The 26,052-nt window shown below is 47.5% G+C and overlaps 1 protein-coding gene across 1 annotated transcript in view; it reads left to right on the top strand.

Annotated features, from left to right (window-relative positions):
* Nucleotides 1–1,958: 1,958 nt before the first annotated feature.
* The window catches only part of Kcnk9 (potassium two pore domain channel subfamily K member 9), a 39,948-nt gene continuing 15,854 nt past the window's right edge, over nucleotides 1,959–26,052 (top strand). The window contains exon 1 of the mRNA XM_035439168.1: nucleotides 1,959–2,241. Coding sequence (XP_035295059.1) covers nucleotides 1,959–2,241 — 283 coding nt within the window. The remainder of the gene's footprint in view (nucleotides 2,242–26,052) is intronic.

The following is a 26,052-nucleotide window of genomic DNA, read 5'->3' as shown; positions in this document are numbered from 1 at the left end:
CACCGGACGAATTCGTTCCTCTTCTTCAGTTGCGGGTTTTTCAAACTCTTCACTTTGCCAAGGCTGTGTGAGCTCTTAGGGGAGCGGTGCTAGAAGGAACCCAAGCATTCGTGTTTGTCCACCCATCCTAGCCAAAACCCACTAGCGGCTGGGTTCCTACACCCGCACCCTGGCGGCACCCAGTTCTACCCCTACCCTCTCTGGCTACCTCTCCTGGGCTCCATAGCTAGCACCCTGTGCAGCACTAAGTCTGCTGCAGGAGCTGGCAGGCCAGCTGGCTGGGGACCAGGCGGGAGGTGGAGCGACCCGGAGGCTGCAGGAGTGAGGAGGGAGGGAGGGAGAGAAGAGAGGAGAAGAGAGGAGGGAGGGAAGCCGGTCCTCGGAGTAGCCTGTCCCCCCCGTCCCCCCGCCCCCCCGCCGGAGCGGGCCGTCAAACGCAAACACGCGCGCACGCACACCCGCGAATACATAGACTCCCGGCTCCCTCCGGCGCGCACGCACAGCGCCTCAGGCAGACCAGAGCGGCGGCTGCCTCTCTGGACTCCTGGACGCCAGAGTCTCGGGATCCTCCCAAGGCTGATACTCCTTATCCCTACCCTTCAGTTCCTCTAGGCCAGCGGGACGACTCCCGCCGCCGCCGCCACCTTGCCCGCTGCCCGGGAGGAGCTGGCTGGCCGGCCACCGCCACGCAGTTTCCTCCTCGCCCCCGAGGTAGCTCCGTCGTAGCTCCTGTCTTGGGCTTCGCCCTGTTCCAGAGCTTCGCAGGCTGAGTGGAACAAACTTCGCAGACCGGCTGTCGCGCGGCGGGCACCCCGCGTGCCCCGCGCGCCCAGGTGGGCAAAGGCGTTCGGACTTTGGGGGCATCGGGCTGCCTCGCCCGTTGCACCTGCTAGATAGACTCTCTCCCTGCTTGCAGGGGATTCTAGAGACATCTTCATTTAGCAAACTTTTTCTGTTCCCCCAACCCAAGGGGGTGAGGAAAGCTAGAGGGAGAAGTTGGTCCCCGCGGGGCAACCGCCACCCTGGAGGCGATTAGCTGGGCCCCGTTAACCGGGGAACGCATCCAGAGAGATGCACAACCTCTCCCCGGGTCGCCCTTTGTCCCGGATTCTGATCCTGCCCCAGCCCAGCCCGCGGGCTCGAGGGGCCAGGGGCCTAGGGCCATGCAGCCCTCGCGGAACGAACGTGGGCCATCCATCCTCACGACCATCCGCAATGGGGCAAGCCGCTTGACCCAAGCTTGGCGTAGGGTGTCCCGGGCCCAGGACCACTGGCCTCAGAGCACTAGCGATGCCATAAACATGCCTACCCTCTTGCCTATCCCAGTGGTGGTCACCACCCCTGCGGACCCCGTTGAGTTCGCAGAATCGCCCGCTACTCCCGCAGCAGAGCCCGTTGTGACAGCGGAACCCGCTGCGCCCACGGAACCCGCTGCGCCCGCGGAGCCCGCTGCGCCCGCGGAGCCCGCTGCGCCCGCTGCGCCCGCTGCGCCCGAGGAGCCCGCTGCGCCCGAGGAGCCCGCGGAACCGGCTGCGCCCGAGGAGCCCGCTGCGCCCGCGGAACCGGCTGCGCCCGAGGAGCCCGCTGCGCCCGCGGAACCGGCTGCGCCCGCGGAACCCGCTGCGCCCACGGAACCCGCTGCGCCCACAGAGTCCGCCGAGCCTGCCGAGCCCGGGCCGTCCGCTGAGCCTGCGAAACCCGCAGAGATCAGGGAGTCCGTTGTGGACATCGAGCCCGATGAGCCCGAGGCTGCTCCTGCCGCACCCGAGAATGCTCCTCAGCCTGAAGGTGTTGAAGTTCGGGACAGTGAGGATCCCGAAGATGACTCCATTTCCACCCTCAGCTGCGGGCTCTGCTGTTACCACCGCTTACAACTTCGATTCCATCGCACAGGAATCGCCCTGCATTGGAATGGGCGCCGACGTTGTTTCCCCTTTGGCAACTCCTTCTTCGCAGCCATGAAGCAGCAGAACGTACGTACCCTCTCCCTGATCGCCTGTACCTTCACCTACTTGCTGGTGGGTGCGGCGGTGTTCGACGCCCTCGAGTCTGACCATGAGATGCGCGAGGAGGAGAAACTTAAAGCTGAAGAAGTCCGCATCAGAGGCAAGTACAACATCAGCTCCGATGACTACCAGCAGCTGGAGCTGGTGATCCTGCAGTCTGAGCCCCATCGCTCTGGTGTCCAGTGGAAATTCGCCGGTTCCTTCTACTTTGCCATCACCGTCATCACAACTATAGGTAAAGGGTGGGCGCCGCTACCGGGCTCCTGGGGGACGCAGGAGGGGAGGTAGTGTGCACCATGAAAGGCTGGGTGTGGGGCTTCCAGGATCAAGACAGCTCTATGTTTCTGTGTCTCACCCCTCAGGGGATGATTTCACTCCTCCAGGGGATCATATCTTGTGTCCCACACTACTCTGGTGTCTGGGCCAGGCTTGTGAACTCCGAGAGAGAGAGAGAGAGAGAGAGAGAGAGAGAGAGAGAGAGAGAGAGAGAGAGAGAGAGAGAGAGAGAGAGGAGAGGGAGGGAGGGAGGAGAGGGAGGGAGGGAGGAGGGAGGGAGGAGGAGGGAGGGAGAGGGGGAGGGAGGGAGGGAGGGTTGTTGTCTTGAGGGTGGATGCACCACTTTTTCAAAGAGTGGAGCGCTAAGAATAATCTCATAGCCAACACCCACCCACTGCTACGCCCCTGTGCAGGCTGCACTTCCCTGAGTGGGTTCCAAGACTTACACTTACTACCTCTTGGAGAATTTGGGACAAAGCTGACCGGGTGACAGGGGGCTGCTTGTGGGCTATAGGTGGTGTTGGTGGTACTGATTCTTTTTCACCAGGGGTCTTTTGGGAGCCAAGATTTCAGCATCCATTATCCTTCCTTTGAGTTGTGGATCAAGTTAGGATCCAGAAGAGTTTTCTCTTCTTCCATTGGGATGGGTTGGCAGCAGGTGACCTGCAATGCGATCCTGATGGGTTGAGTAGGACAGTGTTTATTTGCCCCCCGCCCCTCCGTGGACCGTGAATGTGAACCAAAGGAGTCTGGATGTGGTTTGAAAACGGGGAGTTTAATTCACTCTCAGAAAAAGTCTGTGTGGTACAAGATGGAGTTGCCAATAGATTCCCACGCTCAGGTCACTGTTCACAGAGCAGTCTCTGGTGGATCCTTATGGCTGTGCCCCACTGAGGCTGGGGGTTGGAAGACTCCTCTAGATTTGCACCTGTGGAAATCTGAGTGCCACACTTCATCCCAGGGGATGTGGTAGAAGTCATTTTGGCAGGAGGCAGAATGGTGACTCTGGCTGGCCACTTGCCCTTTCATGGCAGAATGCCCAGGGCCATCTCCTTGGACCTGTGAGGACCAAATTTTTGACTCAAAGGTGGTCTCTTATGCCCCTGATGAGAACTCATCTTTCTTTCCTGGACCTCCCTCCAATTTTCCCATGATACATTTTTTTTTTCCTCCCTGAAAAGCTCTGTGTTGCTGGAGGGGAAGGAAAAAAAAGGGGATGCAGGATTTTAGGGCATTATATACAACAGGACACACCAACCCAGGACAGCCTGTCTTTTCTTCTTGCTTGAAAGGACTTTTAAGAATTGCCTTTTAAAAATAGGTGCTAAATTGGTGCAGGATTTTATGTTTGGGGCAAAAAAGTCACCCTTATGTTGTCCACATAACCAGTTTTGACCCTGATGGCCCCAAAGACCCCACCCTATTTAGGTGAGAGAAGAGACCAGCAGGTCACTGTGTCATTTCTGTCTTTGAATTGTGGTGGTGGTATACAGATGTGCAAGTCATTGGATCTAGTAGCAGGTATATTTACTGGAAGGCGAGAATATGCCCGTGACACAGACAGAGGAGAGAAATCTTATGGTCCCCTAAAAGTGTCTTTTGTGATCTAGCTCTGAAACAGGGGGCTTTGCTTTTCAGCCTGGTTCCCTGTAGTAGAACCAGCACAGAAAAACTGTTGACTAGTCCCATGATGTGGGTGACACAGTGAGAGGGCTGGGGTTAAAAATGAGCATAGTCATGTTGCAGCATTCCTTAAAAACCAATTGAGGTTTAGGAAGCTCTCACTGGGGTATGCTTCACTTATTGATATGATTGACAGTTCTGGGAATAAGCTTCTAATATTTGAAACCCCAAAGGAAATGGTGTCAAGGGAAGAGGAGCTAAAAGCAACTGTTGTCTTAGCCTCCTGACAAGGGGGCTCTCATAAGCACAGGATCAGGGTCACTGAGAAAGAGAAATATGTGGATTTTTCTCATTTCCTTTATTGAGTTTTCTACTGATTTGGGGAAAAGACTGGACACACACACACATACACATGGACATGCACACATAATCTACACTCTCATGCATATTCGTGTGCATGCACAGTACACTTACATGCAGACACACACATACAAACAATACTGTCACATACATGTACACAATGCATATATACACATACAAACACATGCACACATACACACACATGCATGCATACACATGTACACATACATACACAAGCACACATACACATGCACACATACATACACATGCACACATACATACACATGCACACATACATACACATGCACACATATACACATGTACACATACATACACATGTACACATACATACACATGCACACATACATACAGGCACATATACATACACATGCACACATACACATGTACACATACATACACATGCACACATACATACAGGCACATATACATACATGCACATATACATACACACGCACACATACATACAGGCACATATACATACACATGCACACATACACATGTACACATACATACACATGTACACATACATACACATGCACACATACATACATGCACATATACATACACATGCACACATACAAACAATAATGTCACATACATGTACACACATGCATATACATACACACATACAAACACATGCACACATACACACACATGCATGCATACACATGTACACATACATACACAAGCACACATATACATGCACACATACATACTCATGCACATATACATACACATGCATACATACACATGTACACATACATACACATGCACACATACATACATGCACATATACGTACACATGCACACATACACATGTACACATACATACACATGCACACATACACATGTACACACACATACACATGCACACATACACATGTACACATACATACACATGCACACATACACATGCACACATGCATACATGAACATATACACACATGCAGGCACATGCATGCAGGCAGATAAACATCCAGACACACACACTCATATGCACATATATCCACATACTTATGTACATGCACTCATATATATCTGCACACACACAAACACATGTCCTAAGGCAGCTGTGCTTGAGTGGGAAAAGTGGAATCTGGAGCCTTCCACACTGATGCCATTTTCTGACCTCCAGCCTCAGTTTCCCCACCTGTAGAATGGCTATTCTATAATAACCAGTGGCAAGTGGCCTTTCCTTGTAGGCTGTGGGCATAAGGATCCCCACCCCAGCTCTGTACATTGCAGCACTTAGTAGGTGCTGAATCCACACTCTTGCTTTTGACTGACTGAGCCTCTTGCTGTCCTAAGAAGCTGTTCAGCAGAAGCCCCAGCATCTGTAGGAAACAAGCCACCCTTACAGTTCCTTTAGTTTGTTTGTTTTCTTAAAAAAAAAAACAACAAATGCAAATGAAAGTGCTTTTATGCCCAGGATAAAAGCCAGCCCCAAGCTATGCCCTCAAAGGAATTGTCTTCTACTGGGCAATGATATTAGCAAAAGGGAGCTTCACTTTCATAGCTATTCTTTTCCACCTAAGTTTGGGTGATTTCTGGTGTGTGTGCATATCAGCTTTGTACCCAAGATTCCGTGGTTAAGGCAGTAGCCCTGGAACTGGCTAAAGAATGTTGCTTCTTAGATGCAGTTACTAGATTACTCTGTGAAATAGATTTCCAAAATGCATATAATTACGACTTCATTTTGCATCTGTGACTATGCCTTTCTGAAAGACGTTGGAGGCCATCTTGACTCTGGTCCTAGTTCTCTGGGGAGTCCTGTGCATAACAACTGCCCTCTTCTTACTCAGGTCTAGTCCTGGTGCCCCATGTTTTCCAATGGCTTTCATGTTGCTAACACTTGTAGTTCTCCTTAAAGGGGCTTTACTGTTTGGTTTTCAACTTGTGTGAGACACCCTTGCTTGTCGCCCACTGACCCCACTGGCTGTGCAGTTGAAGCATCCCCTCCCCAGATTTATTGATGCCGGTGGGAGAAGTAGGTGGTGCTGGCATGGGGTCTCTGCATGGGCACATGAGGTTTATTAGAATTATCTCTACTTGGGGCTAAGGTCTTGGAGCTTGAACAATATATCGCTGGTATAAACTTATAACCTCCCACAGTGGGAGGTTCAAGCTAAAACTGTCCCACAGTCAGCCTCTTTGCACAATGTACCAGAGATGGGATTTCTGTCACACTTGATTTTTTCAGTCTAACATCTGTGATCTAGGTTGGCTACCTTCAGGATCATCACAAAGGAAGACACCAGGTGCCATTTGCGGAACTGTGAAGGACAATTTAAAGGCTGGTTTGCCATGGGGGAAGGAGGGTTGGCTTGTAGGCTTTCTTCTCTAGCTACAGTTTTTTTGGGGCAGGGGGAAAGCACACACTTCTTAACTCTCTGGGCCCATCTGAAGCTGAGATTGCTGCCATAGGAGTGGAGGTGATTGGTTTAGGTCTGGGGTCTACAGGTGGTAGGGGGGCCCACTGACAATCTCTAGGGGTCCTGCCCTGTTCTAGACAGACATGGAACTCCTTCCTTCCCAAGGTAGGAGCTGGTCACTGACCTGGCATTTCACAGAATGGACAGCATCCATTGCAGGTTTTGGATGGAGGCAGTACGTGATTTCACATGTTTGTCAAGCAGCTGCCCTGGCTTGCTTTTGCTGCCTGCTTTGACACTCTGGGAGCAGGACAGATGGCAAGGAAAGGCCTGGCCTTGGCAGAAGGTGCTGGGAACCCGTATAATTGGTTGTAGTTCAGTGTGAAGCTCAGGTACAACTAAGCTCAGGGACAGCCTTTAACTGTCCTGTGTCAGCCACAAACACACACACCCACCCCCCCACACCCCCACACCCCCACACGCACACAGACACACATAGGCACATACACAGACACACACCCACACCTCCCAACACACACAGGCACACAGACACACATAGGCACACACACAGACACACAGAGACACACACACAGAGATGGACACACAGAGATAAACACACACACACACACACAGACACACAGAAGCAAACCCCCCACACAAAGGCACACAGACACACATAGGCACACATACAGACACACACACCTCCCCCCACAGGCACACAGACACACATAGGCACACACACAGACACACAGAGACACACACACACAGAGATGGACACACAGAGATAAACACACACACACACAGACACACAGAAGCAACCCACCCCCACAAAGGCACACAGACACACATAGGCACACACACAGACACACACACCTCCCCCCACAGGCACACAGACACACATAGGCACACTCACAGACACACACAGACACACAGATAAAAGCAACCCCCCACAGGCACACAGACACATATAGGCACACACACAGACACCCCCTCACTCACCCCCCCACACAAGGCACACAGACACACATAGGCACACACACACACAGACACGCAGAGACACACACACAGAGACTGACACACAGATATAAACACACATACACATAGTGACAAGCACACACATTCACGCACACAGGCACACAGACACACATAGGCACACACACACACACACACACACAGAGGAACACACAGACATACATAGGCACTCACAAACACATACATACAGACACACACAGAGATAAACACACACACAGACACACAGAGAGACAAACACCCACATTCACACAGACACACACACATAGGCACACACACAGACACACATAGACACTCACAAACACACACATACACACACACACAAAGATAAACATACAGAGATAAACACACAGAGCTAAACACACACACGGACACATAAACACACATAGACACACACATAGAAGCAAACACACACACACACACACATACGCACACACACATAGGCACACACACATAGGCACACATAGGCATACACAAACACACACATGTACAGACACACACAGAGATGAACACACAGAGATACACACACACAGACACACACACAGTGACAAGCACACACATTCACACACACAGGCACACAGACACACATAGGCGCGCTCACACACAGAGAGACACACACAGACACACATAGGCACTCACAAACACATACATACAGACACACACAGAGATAAACACACCCAGACACACACAGAGAGACAAACACACACATTCACACAGACACACACACAGACACACACACATAGGCACACACAGACACACACAGGCACTCACAAACACAAACACATACATTCAGACACACACAGAGATAAACACACACACAGACACATAAACACACATAGACACACACATAGAAGCAAACACACACACAGACAAACACACAGACACACATACACACACAGGCACACAGACACACATAGGCGCGCGCACACACAGAGAGACACACACAGACATACATAGGAACTCACAATCACATACATACATACACACACAGAGATAAACACACACACAGACACACACAGAGAGACAAACATACACATTCACACAGACACACACACAGACACACACACATAGGCACACACAGACACACACAGGCACTCACAAACACAAACACATACATTCAGACACACACAGAGATAAACACACACACAGACACATAAACACACATAGACACACACATAGAAGCAAACACACACACAGACAAACACACAGACACACATACACACATAGGCACACACACATTGGCACACATAGGCATGCACAAGCACACATACATACAGACACACACAGAGATGAAGAGAAAGAGATAAACACACACAGAGACACATAAACACACACACACACACACACACACACATAGAAGCAAACACAGCATACATATACAGACACACACAGAGATAAACACACACAGACACACACAGAGAGACAAACACACACATACACACACAGGCACACAGACACACATATAAGCAAACATAGCCACACACAGACACACACATAGACACACACACACACACACACACAGACACACAGACACACACAGAGACACACACACACATGGGCGCACATACAGACACACATAGGCACTCACAAACACACACATACAGACACACACATAGAAGCAAACACACCCACACACAGACACACACACACATACAGACACACACAGAGATGAACACACAGAGATAAACACACAGAGAGACACATGAACACACACAGACACACACAAAGAAGCAAACACATGCACAAGACACTCCCACACACAGACACACACATACATAGGCACACACACACAGAGACACACATAGGCACACAGACACACATAGGCACACACACAGACACACACATACACACACAGGCACACAGACACACATAGGCACACACACAGACACATACACACAGACACACACACACATAGGCACACACACAGACACACACACACACAGGCACACAGACACACATAGGCACACACACAGACACACATACACACACACAGGCACACAGATACACATAGGCACACACATAGGCACACACACAGACACACATACACAGACACACACACAGACACACATAGGCACTCACAAACACACACATACAGACACACACATAGAAGCATACACACCCACACACAGACACACACACAGACACACACACAGACACACACACACATAGGCACACATAGGCATACACAAACACACATATACAGACACACACAGAGATGAATACACAGAGATAAACACACACACAGACACATAAACACACACACACACATACACACAGAAGCAAACATACCCACAAAACCTCCCCCCCCACAGGCACACACACAGACACACATAGGCACTCACAAACACACACATACAGACAGACACACGGAAAGATAAACACACAGAGATAAACACACACAGACACCCACACAGACACACACACAGACAAACACACACACACACATACACAGGCACACAGACACACATAGGCACACACACAGACACACACATGCACACACACAGGCACACAGACACACATAGGCACACACACAGACACACATACACACACAGGCACACACACACATAGGCACACACACAGACACACACATACACACACAGGCACACAGACACACATAGGCACACACACAGACACACAATACACACACAGGCACACAGACACACATAGGCACACACACAGACACACACATACACACACAGGCACACAGATACACATAGGCACACACACAGACACACACACATAGGCACACACACAGACACACATAGGCACTCACAAACACACACATACAGACACACACATAGAAGCATACACACTCACACACAGACACACACACAAACACACACACACACACACATAGGCACACACACAGACACACACATACACACACAGGCACACAGACACACATAGGCACACACACAGACACACATACACACACACAGGCACACAGATACACATAGGCACACACACAGACACACACACACACACAGACACACACACATAGGCACACACACAGACACACATAGGCACTCACAAACACACACATACAGACACACACATAGAAGCATACACACCCACACACAGACACACACACAAACACACACACAGACACACACACAAACACACACACACACACACATAGGCACACATAGGCATACACAAACACACACATACAGACACACACAGAGATGAATACACAGAGATAAACACACACAGAGACACATAAACACACACACACACACACACATAGAAGCAAACATACCCACAACCCTCCCCCACACACAGGCACACACACAGACACACATAGGCACTCACAAACACACACATACAGACACACGGAGAGATAAACACACAGAGATAAACACACACAGACATACACAGAGAGACAAACACAGAGATGGACACACAGAGATAAACACACACACAGACACATAAACACACACAGACACACACACAGACACACACATAGAAGCAAACATACCCACACACACACACACACACACACACATAGACACAAACACAGAGAGACACACACACAGAGACACACACACATAGGCACACACACAGACACACATAGGCACACACAGACACACATAGGCACTCACAAACACACACACACACAGACACATGGAGAGATAAACACACAGAGATAAACACACATAGACACACACACAGAGACACACACACACACACACATAGACACACACACAGAGACACACACACACACATAGACACACACACAGAGACACACACACAGACACACACACACAGACACACACAGAGATGGACACAGAGATAAACACACACACACAGACACATAAACACACACACAGACACACACATAGAAGCAAACATACCCACACACAGACACACACATAGACACAAACACAGAGACACACACACACAGAGACACACACATATAGGCACACACACAGACACACATAGGCACACACAGACACACATAGGCACTCACAAATACACACACATACAGACACACGGAGAGATAAACACACAGAGATAAACACACATAGACACACACACAGAGACACACACACATAGGCACACATAGGCATACACAAACACACACATACAGACACACACAGAGATGAATACACAGAGATAAACACACACACAGACACATAAACACACACACACACACACATACACACAGAAGCAAACATACCCACAAACCCTCCCCCCCACACAGGCACACACACAGACACACATAGGCACTCACAAACACACACATACAGACAGACACACGGAAAGATAAACACACAGAGATAAACACACACAGACACCCACACAGACACACACACAGACAAACACACACACACAAACACACACACAGACACACACACACATAGGCACACACACAGACACACACATACACACACAGGCACACAGACACACATAGGCACACACACAGAGACACACACATACACACACAGGCACACAGACACACATAGGCACACACACAGACACACATACACACACACAGGCACACAGACCCACATAGGCACACACACAGACACACACACACACAGACACACACACATAGGCACACACACAGACACACATAGGCACTCACAAACACACACATACAGACACACACATAGAAGCATACACACTCACACACAGACACACACACAAACACACACACAGACACACACACACATAGGCACACTCACAGACACACACATACACACACAGGCACACAGACACACATAGGCACACACACAGACACACACATACACACACAGGCACACAGACACACATAGGCACACACACAGACACACATACACACACACAGGCACACAGATACACATAGGCACACACACAGACACACACACACACAGACACACACACACATAGGCACACACACAGACACACATAGGCACTCACAAACACACACATACAGACACACACATAGAAGCATACACACCCACACACAGACACACACACAAACACACACACAGACACACACACACACACACACACACACACACACAGGCATACACAAACACACACATACAGACACACACAGAGATGAATACACAGAGATAAACACACACAGAGACACATAAACACACACACACACACACATAGAAGCAAACATACCCACAACCCTTCCCCCCACACAGGCACACACACAGACACACATAGGCACTCACAAACACACACATACAGACACACGGAGAGATAAACACACAGAGATAAACACACACAGACATACACAGAGAGACAAACACAGAGATGGACACACAGAGATAAACACACACACAGACACATAAACACACACAGACACACACACAGACACACACATAGAAGCAAACATACCCACACACACACACACACACACACATAGACACAAACACAGAGAGACACACACACAGAGACACACACACATAGGCACACACACAGACACACATAGGCACACACAGACACACATAGGCACTCACAAACACACACAGACACATGGAGAGATAAACACACAGAGATAAACACACATAGACACACACACAGACACACACACACACATAGACACACACACAGAGACACACACACACACATAGACACACACACAGAGACACACACACATAGGCACATACGCACACAGGCACACAGACACACATAAGCACACACACAGACACACACAGAGATAAACACACACACAGACACACACACACAGACACACACAGAGATGGACACACAGAGATAAACACACACACAGACACATAAACACACACAGACACACACATAGAAGCAACCATACCCACACACAGACACACACATAGACACAAACACAGAGACACACACACACAGACACACACACACATAGGCACACTCACAGACACACACATACACACACAGGCACACAGACACACATAGGCACACACACAGACACACACATACACACACAGGCACACAGACACACATAGGCACACACACAGACACACATACACACACACAGGCACACAGATACACATAGGCACACACACAGACACACACACACACACAGACACACACACATAGGCACACACACAGACACACATAGGCACTCACAAACACACACATACAGACACACACATAGAAGCATACACACCCACACACAGACACACACACAAACACACACACAGACACACACACAGACACACACACACACACACACACACATAGGCATACACAAACACACACATACAGACACACACAGAGATGAATACACAGAGATAAACACACACAGAGACACATAAACACACACACACACACACATAGAAGCAAACATACCCACAACCCTCCCCCACACACAGGCACACACACAGACATACATAGGCACTCACAAACACACACATACAGACACACGGAGAGATAAACACACAGAGATAAACACACACAGACATACACAGAGAGACAAACACAGAGATGGACACACAGAGATAAACACACACACAGACACATAAACACACACAGACACACACACAGACACACACATAGAAGCAAACATACCCACACACACACACACACACACATAGACACAAACACAGAGAGACACACACACAGAGACACACACACATAGGCACACACACAGACACACATAGGCACACACAGACACACATAGGCACTCACAAACACACACAGACACATGGAGAGATAAACACACAGAGATAAACACACATAGACACACACACAGACACACACACACACATAGACACACACACAGAGACACACACACACACATAGACACACACACAGAGACACACACACATAGGCACATACGCACACAGGCACACAGACACACATAAGCACACACACAGACACACACACACAGACACACACACACAGACACACACACACAGACACACACAGAGATGGACACACAGAGATAAACACACACACAGACACATAAACACACACAGACACACACATAGAAGCAACCATACCCACACACAGACACACACATAGACACAAACACAGAGACACACACACACAGAGACACACACATATAGGCACACACACAGACACACATAGGCACACACAGACACACATAGGCACTCACAAACACACACACATACAGACACACGGAGAGATAAACACACAGAGATAAACACACATAGACACACACACAGAGACACACACACATAGGCACACACACAGAGACACACACACATAGGCACACACACAGACACACATAGGCACACACAGGCACACACACACATACAGACACACACAGAGATAAACACACAGACACACACAGAAAGACAAACACACACACATACAGAGTGAGAGAACGAGAGATCATCCTTACCCAACATAGAAACCACTCACCTCACAGACTTAGTAGACTTCCTAGAGGAGGTTGTACCCTCTCCGAGGAGCAGAAGGGAAGTGGGGGGAAGTGGGAGGGGGAGCAGGAGGAGAGGAGGGAGGAGGAACTGGGATTGGAATGTAAAAAGTAAAAAAAAAATTAATAAAAAATTTAAAAAACCCACCCGCCTCTCTGAGTCCTCCAAGCCCCGCCCTTGCCCTCCTCTCCTCCAGTCAACCTCAGCTTTGTGGACTCTGGTCATTCTACTTCAGGTCTAAACTGCCTTTGTTCCTTGAACCTACAGTGTCTAGAACAGTACATGCCATGCGGCAGGTATCTAACAAAGGGCTGCAAAGCTGACGCAGGACCAATGGGTCAGACTGGCTGAAGCCTGAGGAATCCTGGAGCCTAAACTCCCCTGCCTCCCTCCCTGCCTCCTCCCTCCCTCCCTCCTCCCTCCCTCCCTCCTCCTTCCCTCCCTCCCACTCTGTCCCCCCCCACCTCTCTTCTACCCTTGAGCTCCTGGGAACCTTGTCCTGCTTGACAGATGAGGAAACTGAGGCAAATAAGGCAATGCACACCAAGGTAGAGTGCATCTAAGACCATATGCAAATAGGGTTTCTTTACTGTAGGCTGTATCTGGATATCATTCCAGGGGTCATGGTGGGCCTGTGTGCCCCACCTTTCACTTTCGGAGCCTGCTGAGCCAGATCCAGGTGCTGGGTAGGGTTGGGGCTCTTCATTTCCATGGCTATCATGCTGAGGACACAGGAAGTGCCTGTAGACAGCTCTGCTTTCCCAGGTCCTTCCTAGTCCTGGCCCTGGCCCCTCCTCATTCAGCTTAAGGCTCTCTAGCAAGCATCCTGCCTACAGATGCCATGGGTGAATCAGGGGCTCCATGTATCTGCTGCCCACTTTTTAAATCCCTACCCACTTTTCATTCACCTTCCTCCCTACCATTATCCAGGGCTGTTGATTTGGGGTAGCATCACAGACACTTCTCCCTAGACATTCAGAGACATTCCAGCTTAGTGCTCTGAAACAAGAGATGAGGAGCAAGGGTCCCCAGGCACTGGTCACATGCAATTGCTTGGTCCTGGCTCACCTAACCTAGGAAGCCCAGAGAGGGCAGGGTAGGATCAGGAGGTGAGTCAGGCTATGGTGAATGTCCTGGTGATGGCTCTCCATGCACTTACTATGGACACCTCTAACCATGCGTGCGTATGCACTGTGTACTCATTTTACTTTGTAACCACACAGCCACTCATCCATTCTACCACCCCACCATTTTACCATTAAATCTTTGGTGGGCTTGCCATTTATTCCCTCACCCAGCACTGTCATCCATTAGCCAGCCACCATCTAGTCCTTCATGCACTTGGATATTTATCCCATCACCCAACGTTGCACCACTCAGCCCTGAAAACATCCTACTGATGCGCACTGCAGTCCTTGCATGTTTTGCTCAGCATCTCACACTGTGCCACTCATCTTCTGTGAACCTGTCATTCATTCCCCCATTCAACATAGCATCACTAGTTTCTACCCAGACCTGCCATTCATTCCCTGACCAGCCACCGGATCGCTCAGTCCTGCACGTGCCTGTACTTCATTCCCATCAGCCACTGCTCCATTGACTGCTCCACAGGGACCTCTCAACTGTCACACCCACTCTCATATCACCCATTCTTCCATGAAATTCCTCTATTGACGTGGGGTGTCACTCAGTTCTACATAACCTGTCATCAATCGCCATCCTTGCATTTTAAAGTCCACTGAACACCTGTCGTTCACTCCCCGTCATCTGTTGCATCATCCAGTTTATTTTTTTTTTTACACACATACAATTCTTTCATCCATCTACCATTGTGTCACTTGGACCTCCATTCTAATGTCATTCATTCTTGCACCTGACATTGTACCTATCACAAGGTTACTGGGTGCCTATTATCCATTTCTCTAAATTGCCATTGTGTCATGCGGTCCTCCGTAGAACTAGCTGTCACTCCTCTCCCACATAGTATCACTTGGTCCTCTGCCCACAGGCCATTCGTTTCCTCTTTCACTTAGGGCTCCATGTATCTGCCGCCCACTTTTTAAATCCCTACCCACTTTTCATTCACCTTCCTCCCTACCATTATCCATTCAACTATTCCATCCTTGCGTATATGTTTTATATCGTCTTCCCCACAATTATCATTCAATTGTTGTGCAGCTGCCTTCTCATTGTTCCATTCTCCACTCTCCTGCCATCCCCACCCCCCGCTTGTCTTTGTATAACTAAGTTCTCCAGAAACCTGCCCACTTTCCTCTGCCTACCCTTGTCTTTTTCCATGATCCCATATAGTTTCCCTCTGACACATAACCATCCTCCCATCTGCCACTGTAACTCGGTTCTTCACACCTATCACCCATTTCCTTGCCACTGTTCTTTCAGTCACCATGCACTGGTCACTACCTCTCTAAACTCACCAGTCATCCCTTCATCTGTCACAAGTCATTTTCACTCCTGCTCTTGTTTGCCTCATTTTTTCAAGTATCAGCCATTCATTTTCCGTCTGCCAGTGTTCAGGCAGTTCGTGCTCTCAGCTGTTTTTCTTTCTCTATATACAGTCCTGCCACCCAGGGCTCCCTATGTCTGTTACTTGTTTCATACCCACCACGGAACCACTAAGCTTTCGTGAACCCGTTAGTCATTCCCCTCATGCCATTTTGTCACTCAGAGCCTCCAGTATTCCCTCCGTCCACCACCGTGTTACTCAGTTGTCCAGACCCAGCATGGCTTCTTTTAGCCACCCCCACACACATTCTGTCATTCGTCTGCTACCTGCTATTGTGCCATTCGTTCCTCAATTCACGCTCCCTGCATTCCCCTCTTGACAATTATATCATTTAACCCCACACGTGCCTGCCATCTGTTCCCAGATGCTCCACACATCACTCATTCCTCAGTGCTTCTGTCATTCATTTCCCTATCCACCATTAATCACCCAGTTCACCTGGCGGCTGCCATCCGTTCTTCCGTGCGCCCTTACATCACGCAGCCCTTCATTCCCCAGTGCTCCAGGCACTTGTCACTCATTTTCCTAAGAACCATTACGTCACTTAGTCTACACACACCTGCCATTCGTTTCCGAGTGACCACACGAGCACCGCACCCGGTGCTCCACGCACTGTCACTCATTTCACTGAAACTATGACATCACTCAGTCCTCAGTCTACTTATCATTCGCTCCCCTATACCACGATATCACCCAGTCCCGAACACGCCTGTCATTAATTCCCCCATCACCACATCAGTGAGTCCTCTACGCACCTATCGTTAATTATCCAATACAACATGGTGTCAATCAATCCTGCCATTCGTTCCCCATGTACCATGACACTGCATAGTCATTCCTGCCCCAGCCATTTATTATCCTGTACAGTATCACACCAGTTCTCCATGACCTCCGCTCCCTCCTGCACACACTTCTAATTCATTTCCCTATGTGTCATCAGATTTCTCAGTTCTCCGTGCGCCTGCCATCTATCCCCCTATATGTCTTTATGCCACTCAGTTCTCCAGGAACATGTCATTCATTCTAAGAAGCAATGATTTCACTCCATCCGCCATCTTCCTGCCATTCAGTCACCTATGTACCACATGTCATTCTCTATTCTCTATGCATCTGCCATTCCTTCTGTCATATACTGTTTTGTGACGTGGTTCCCCATGAAACCATAATTCATCACCCATCAGTTATTGCATCACTCAGCCATCCACCCACTCACCACTCTTTTCCATTAGATAAGATGCCACTGACTCGTCGGCACAATTGCCCTATTTTCCTGTTACTCCTTGTATCTCCAACCTTCCACCGTTTTCTCACTCCTCCCTGACATTGCCTCACCAGGTGCTCTCTGCACCTGTGATTTAGTCCTTCCTCTGCCATTGTATCAGTCTGCTCTGCGCCATCCATTTATTATTCCATTCACTGTATCGATAAATAACATGCTTGTCATTTACTCTCCTCTCTGACGTTGTCACACACATTTCTCCATGCATATGTCATTCACTTCTTCATGGGGCCCAGTGTCACTCAATTCTTTTTACACCCATCATTCTTTCACCCTTATGCCTTGTTTCACTCAGTCCTTAAATCTGTGGCTCATTATAGTCTCTGACATTGCATATCACACCCTCAAAGTCTGGCTCCACTCCCCACCTATCAGGGAACCTCTAAGTCTTCCTGTCCCTGCCATCCATGTATCCTTTACACAGCACCTCTCAGTTTTCTGTGCACATGCCACTCATCTCCCCTCGGTCAGTGTGTCACTGGGTTGTCAGTGCCCTGTCATTCATTCTTTACTAGTGCATCGTTCAGCACACTGGTCACCTGCCATTTTTTTTTTTGACATCTGACATTGTATCTGTCACTATCCCCATCTCCTTCATTTCCACATCAGTCATTGTGTTTATGAATGCATTCATTCTCCTATCTTCCATTTTCTCCCTCCTTCCTCCATAAGTGTATCACTAATTCTCCTATCTGGTGTTTTCTCATTTCTCCACAATCCTGCCATTTATTCTCCTTTCCATCTTTGTGTCACTCCTTCTTTCCACTGACTCATTTTCATCTACCATCTACTATTATGCTACTCATTCCTCACTCGCACCCACCATTGCATGACAAGTCCTCCTTGTAGCCTTTGTTCATCCCCCATCTGCCTTTATATAGTTCTGCTACTCAAATCCCTGATTTTCCCTTGTATTCAAGGTCTACTCTACACCCATCATCCATTTCCTTATCTGTGACTAAATCACTAAGATCCCCTATGACCTTCCTTCCCTCATTTGTAATTGTATCATGCTTTCAGGTACCTGTCACTCATCTGACAGTCAGTTCTGTATCATTTAACCCTCCATATGTTCAGTCTACCATCACCATTCAGTCATTCTGTCACCAGGATCCTCTCATTCACTTCTGCATTCGCTTAGTCCATGGTGCACCCAGGTAATCTCCTTCACAAACTGAGGTGGTGCTTGGGTCACTCACTTGTCCTATTTCTGAGTGGGGTATGATGGCGGCTGATGCAGGACAGGGAAGGCTAAGCAGAGCCTGGAATCCTAGCATAGAGAGGCAATGGGGATTGGGAGGCTGGTTTAAGGAGGCATCCACACTGGGCGGTCCTGAAGGTAAGCTTTTTTCTGACATACCAGGGAAATGAGGAAGTCTAGCAGCTGAGAAGCTTAGTATGGTGTTTGCTGGGAATGATGTTCAGGCCGGGGGAACCTAAACACAAAAGAAGTAGAAGCTATCATATATTGTTCTACAAAATCACTATTTCATCACTGGGAATGAGAAGTAGTAAGTGATGGTAGAGAAAGCTTACAGAATATACAAAAGAAATTGCACCTCTTCTTCTTGCTATTGTTCATGAATGCTGCTAGGATCATCCAGCAATTATACATAGCTGCTTATAGTGTAGAACCCAAGAAACAGTGAATTAAAGAAACAGTGGTTATCTTTCTAAATTAGGAAGTCTGGGTAGATAGATTCCTGCAAAGCTTAAGCTCATATCTTTTAGCTCAGCTAGCTTAGCTCATAATCTCTGACTGACATATGTGTTTTACTTGGCTCTTACATTGTTTGAAAATATGAAGCATTAACTAACAACATTTGTTGATTTACTATGGTGGGTTACATTGATATTTGCTTTTCTATTTATAAACACTTGTTTTACTTTATTTAGCTCCCCCAAGCTCCATGTGCTAGTCAGTAGGCTTTCCTTTCCCTTAAAATACCAAAGGCTATGTGTTGTCCTCTGTATGCTACTTTGGCTGAATCCTATGACCAATTATTTGTAAAGAATTTGTAAGTAAGATTTTTCCCATACAATCAATGATCTGCAAATGATATTTAAATGAGCTTTTTATTGTCATCATCAATTATCTATAAATAAATTTATGAGTTTATTTTTTAAATTCAAGAGATAAGTGGGTGAGTTTTAAAGACATACAGCATGCATGCATATGAAAGCTTATTAGCAGAGAGATAACATGAGCTTTGGATCTGATTACCATTGACTGCCATTTGTTGAGCAACCTTGGGTATGTGATTGACCGCTCTATATTTTGCCCTTCTCTTTCTTTCTTTCTTTCTTTCTTTCTTTCTTTCTTTCTTTCTTTCTTTCTTTCTTTCCTAATATGTATTTTCCTTTTTCAAAATTCTTATTATTCAAATTTTCTTTTTCTTTTTTCTTCAGTTTTTTATTTAAATTCTTTAATTACTACTCATATTTACATATCCATCCCCCATTCTCTCGCCCTCCCATCCTCCCATGTTTCCCCCAACCCATCCCCAAACTTCTCCCCAGGGATAGTGAGGCCCTCCATCAGGGACCTTCAAAGTCTGTCATATCATTTGGGGGAGGACCTAGGTCCTCCTTGCTGTATCTGGGCTGCAGTATTGTCCTCCATAGTGAATGGGCTTCCAAAGTCCATTTGTGCTCTAGGGTTAAAGACTGGCTCCACTGTTAGAAGTCCCATAGACTGTCTTGGCTTCCAACTGGCACCCACAGTCAGAGGGCTTGGTTCGTTCCAATGCTATTTCCCCAGCAAAACTACAAAAATGGCTGACAAGGTGTTTTTTATTGCATTCTAAAAATTTAGAACAGCTAACACATGCCGGGTGTCACAGTCTATAAGCACATTCCAAACACTCAGTTTCTATATTTTAAATTTTTGGGGAGTTTTGCTTTGTTGCTTAAGGATTTACCTTTTGCTGAGTCCTATAGCTATTTGAAAAGAACATTTATTTCTCTGTTGTATGTAATGTTCTATATAATTCTAGTAATTCAAACTCATGTATATTTTCTTTCTCAAGGGTTGGAAAACAGTGAGTTTAGCACAAAGTGTATCAGGCTATCATCATGTTGACTTGTATATCTCATTGGCACATGTGTTTTGTCCAACTCACCACCACCCTGGAAACACCACAATTAGGTTCCTTCACTCACATACCTCAGTCATTTGGCTCCCTGCATTCTTCAGTTCGTGTTCCTTGCTTTATACTGTTATTGTTGTTAAAACTCTGCTTGGCTGATCCACTGGAGTCTTATTCGGTGCTTTGCTATTGTGATTTATCATTGTCTCCTCCACTTTATGCACTTTGAAGCCATATGGTTAGACGCATACAGGTTCATATTTGTTATTATTTTTCTTGGAAGAGATAACAAGCTTCTTTATTGTGTGATGCTTTTTGTCTGAACCTCCCTTTCCATCCTAGTGATTTGGAGCCAGCTTTCTTTCATTAGCACTTGTTATATAAATGTTAATGTTTTTAGCTTATTTTTACACTTTTTCTTCTAGGAATATTTCGGCATGGGTTGTAACAAAGGATACAAATATAGGTGAAAAGCCAGTGTGATAATCTGGGGACCCATGCACACTCACTTCTGTAGGGATGTTATAGAAGTTCATGTTTTCTTGGATAGAAGGGACAAAAAGGAAGTAAATGCTCTAGGTGCCATCACTGAGAACAAATGTCACTGAGCTGCACAGGTATGTAGTCTTGTGGCTTTAATGAATGACATTGCATTCATATTCAGAACATGGATGAGATGAGGACCACACTGAGCCCTGGCTATGCAGAAGATGCTGTGGCCTTGGAGTACCCATGTGAATGATGGTGATACTCAAGTCTCCAGGGTCCACTGCCCAGGATCATTTTGAGCTTTAGCTCCTTTAATTTTTCTACTTCATATTTCCTGACATGTTCCTGTGTTCTTACAGGAAGGGTGGGGAAAATTTGGAAGGGTTATTCTGGCCAGGATTACCCTAACACTTTTCTAGAAGACCCACACAACAACGTTTTCCCCTCTATCCCTGTGGATCACCTTGCTGCATCTGCCTTCTCTCTTTGGGCTTTAGAATTAAGAGTGTGAAATGAGTCTGGTCACAGGTTGGCTATTAAGTATGAAGGCTGATGATGAAACCCTAGGGCCTGCTCCCAAAGACAAGCCATCAGTTGCTGTTTTATTATCTTGGGATATCCTCAGGGACCCCATAACAGTGAGAATTGATGATGGAGCCGAAATCAGTGCTGGGAGGGGAACGTCTGTCCCTTAGATGGATAGAAGAAGGTGTGAGCAAGAGGAAGCTGGCATCAGGGGAGGGCTTCTTAGAACTTCTTAGAGAAGTTCAACTATGTTCATAGCAGCGTTATTTGTAATAGCCAGAATCTGGAAGCAACCTAGATGCCCCTCAACTGAAGAATGGATAAAGAAAAATGTGGTACATTTATACAATGGAGTACTACTCACCAGAAAAAAACCAATGGAATCTTGAAATTCACAGGCAAATGGATGGAACTAGAAGAAACCATTCTGAGCGAGGTAACCCAGTCACAAAAAGACAAACATGGTATGTACTCACTTATATATGGATTTTAGACATAGAGCAAAGGATTACCAGCCCACAATCCCCACTGCCAGAGAAGCTAGGAAACAAGGAAGATCCTAAGAGAGACATACATTGTCCCCCAGAAAAGGGGAAAGGGACAAGATCTCCTGAGCAAATTGGGAGCATGGGGTGAGGAGAGGGAACTAGGAGAATGAGAAGGGGAGAAGTGGGGGGTGAGGAGGACATGAGGGAGCAGGAAGGTTGAGTCAGGGGAATAATAGAGGAGAGCAAGATAAGAGATACCATAATAGAGGGAGCCATTATAGGTTTAAGGAGAAATCAGGCACTAGGGAAATGTCTAGAGATCTACAAGGATGACACCAACTAACAATCTAAGCAACAGAGAAGAGGCTACCTTGAATGTCCTCCTTTGATAAGGAGATTGGTGATTAATTTATATGCCATCCTACAGCCTCCATCCAGCAGCTGATGGAAGTAGAAACAGATACTGATGGAAGTAGAACCACTGAACTGAACTAGAATCCAGTTGCAGAGAAGGAGGAGTGATGATCTAAGGGGTCAAAACCAGGCTGGTGGAACAGACAGAAACAGCTGACCTGAACAAGGGGTAGCTCATGGTCCCCAGATTGATAGCTGGGAAACCAGCATAGGATTGATCCAGACCCCCTGAACATGGGGTTCAGTGAGGAGCCTTCGGAAATCTATGGGGCCCCTGGTAGTAGATCAGTACTTATCCCTAGCATAGGAATGGACTTTGGGAGCCCATTTCACATAGAGGAATACTCCCTAAGCCTAGACACATGGAAAAGGGCCTAGGCCCTGCTCCAAATGATATGACAGACTCTGAAGATACCCCATGGATGGCCTCACCCTCCCTGGGGAGCAGAAAGGGTATGGGATAGGGTGTTAGTGGGGGGCTGAGAGGAGGGGAGGGAGAGGGAACTGGGATTGACATTTAAAACAATCTTGCTTCTAATTTAAATAAAAATGGAAAAAAGAGGAAGCTAGAAGTCCATTAGGGTAGGACTTCTTAGAATTTCTTAGAGAAGAGGGGAGGAAGATGATCAGGATCATCCCTGGCGATGGCCGGGAATGCCTGCTATTAGAGGGGAGGAGGTAGGGGGGCTGGTGAACCTCTCTCTGGATGATTTCTTTTCCTCCTGTTCTCTGGATATCTGCTCTGTATCCCATCCCTCAGAAGAGGACTCAAAAGCCATCAGGATATCATTGTTCCCATCCTCTGAAGCACCTGCCCTGAGCCCAGCACTATTTCCTTATAAAGCAGGATACTAGGCACCCTACTTTTCAAATGCTTTCTCCTTCCTACAGGTGGCATTTGCCCTCAGTGCTAGAATCTTGCTCTATCCATACATCAGAAGGGAGCTACTGTGCTCCCTTTGGTCTCTGCTGATCTTGGCTGAAGTTTTCCCTTCTCCCACACTCAGGAGACTCGGTCATTGGGAAGGATTATTTTTCATCTCTGGCTTTTGCTCTCCAGCTTAGCCTAGATCCATTCTGGGCATATGCAAGGCCCCTGCCTGATTTTTTGGCTTCCTTAGGGGATGATATAAGCATTTGTTTAAAGGGCTGGCAGGGGAGGAGGGCCACAGGCATTATGCAACACTGTATTCTGACAGTGTTCCACACCTGGTCTCCTCCTAGTTGCCTGCATTAGTGGTGGCTCAAGGCTGGTATTGATACACATCAGGTCACTACCCTGCTTGAGAGCCATCAGTGGCTCTTTGTGAGCCTCATGAATGCTTACCATGATCTTTGAAGTCCAACTTTTTGCTGACATGTAGCCCTGACTGTCACTTCACCCCTACCCCATGCATACTGAGTCACAGGCTAAGGTGGACATCCTCACCACTCAACATCCCTCTCCTGTATATCCTTTTGGTGTTAAATGCCTCTCTTTTGTGTCTTTGCAGCCCTAGGGATCCTTCCAGCTAAGCATCTGTCAACCTGTATTATATTAGTTTTTCCAAAGCCAGTCTTTGTCTCCTGCCCCCAGCACCTCTGGCCAGAGACCATGTTATTACCTTCCAGTGGCTGGCTTGTCCACCCACCAGTGTCTAGCACTAAGCAGGCCCTCAGAATGTTTGTTGAATGAACATGTAAATGGGACAGCTTTCATGAGAGCTATATTTAACTGTTCTAGAATATTCTCCAGGTCTTTCAGAAAAGCAAATCCTTGAAAAACAGCAGCCCATGAATCTGAACAGCAGGTGTTTACAAGAAAGCTTTGGGTGGTCTAGCAGGAGGCTGTCTGTTTCCAGGAGGCCCAGGTTCATCCTGTGCTCCTCTGGCTCTCTGTATGGCCCAAGGTGACTGCTGGCTTTACTCTTTTCTCTTTGAGTCCCAGGACACCTGGCATCCTAGGTTCTTCTGGAACTTTTAGAAGAAGGAATCATAAGAAAGGATCCCTTTTCCCACTAGGGCTCCTCTTTCTGAGTTCTTGGCACTGTGCTGTCTAACTGTCCTGCTGTTGGCTGTCCATCTTTTGGTTCAATTCCAGGTGACCCTGACATCTCTACCAAGTAGGAGGAATCTAGAGGGGTAGGGCAGTACTAGGTTGCTGGGGACCATGGAGGGTTGACTCTGCAGAGTCCCTAGCAAGGTTGACTCCAACAAGCTTCTAGGTTCTGATTCTGA

This window comes from Cricetulus griseus, chromosome 2, assembly GCF_003668045.3.
Source record: "Cricetulus griseus strain 17A/GY chromosome 2, alternate assembly CriGri-PICRH-1.0, whole genome shotgun sequence".
Classification (NCBI taxonomy): Eukaryota; Metazoa; Chordata; class Mammalia; order Rodentia; family Cricetidae; genus Cricetulus; species Cricetulus griseus.
This window is presented reverse-complemented; position numbering and strand designations above follow the sequence as displayed.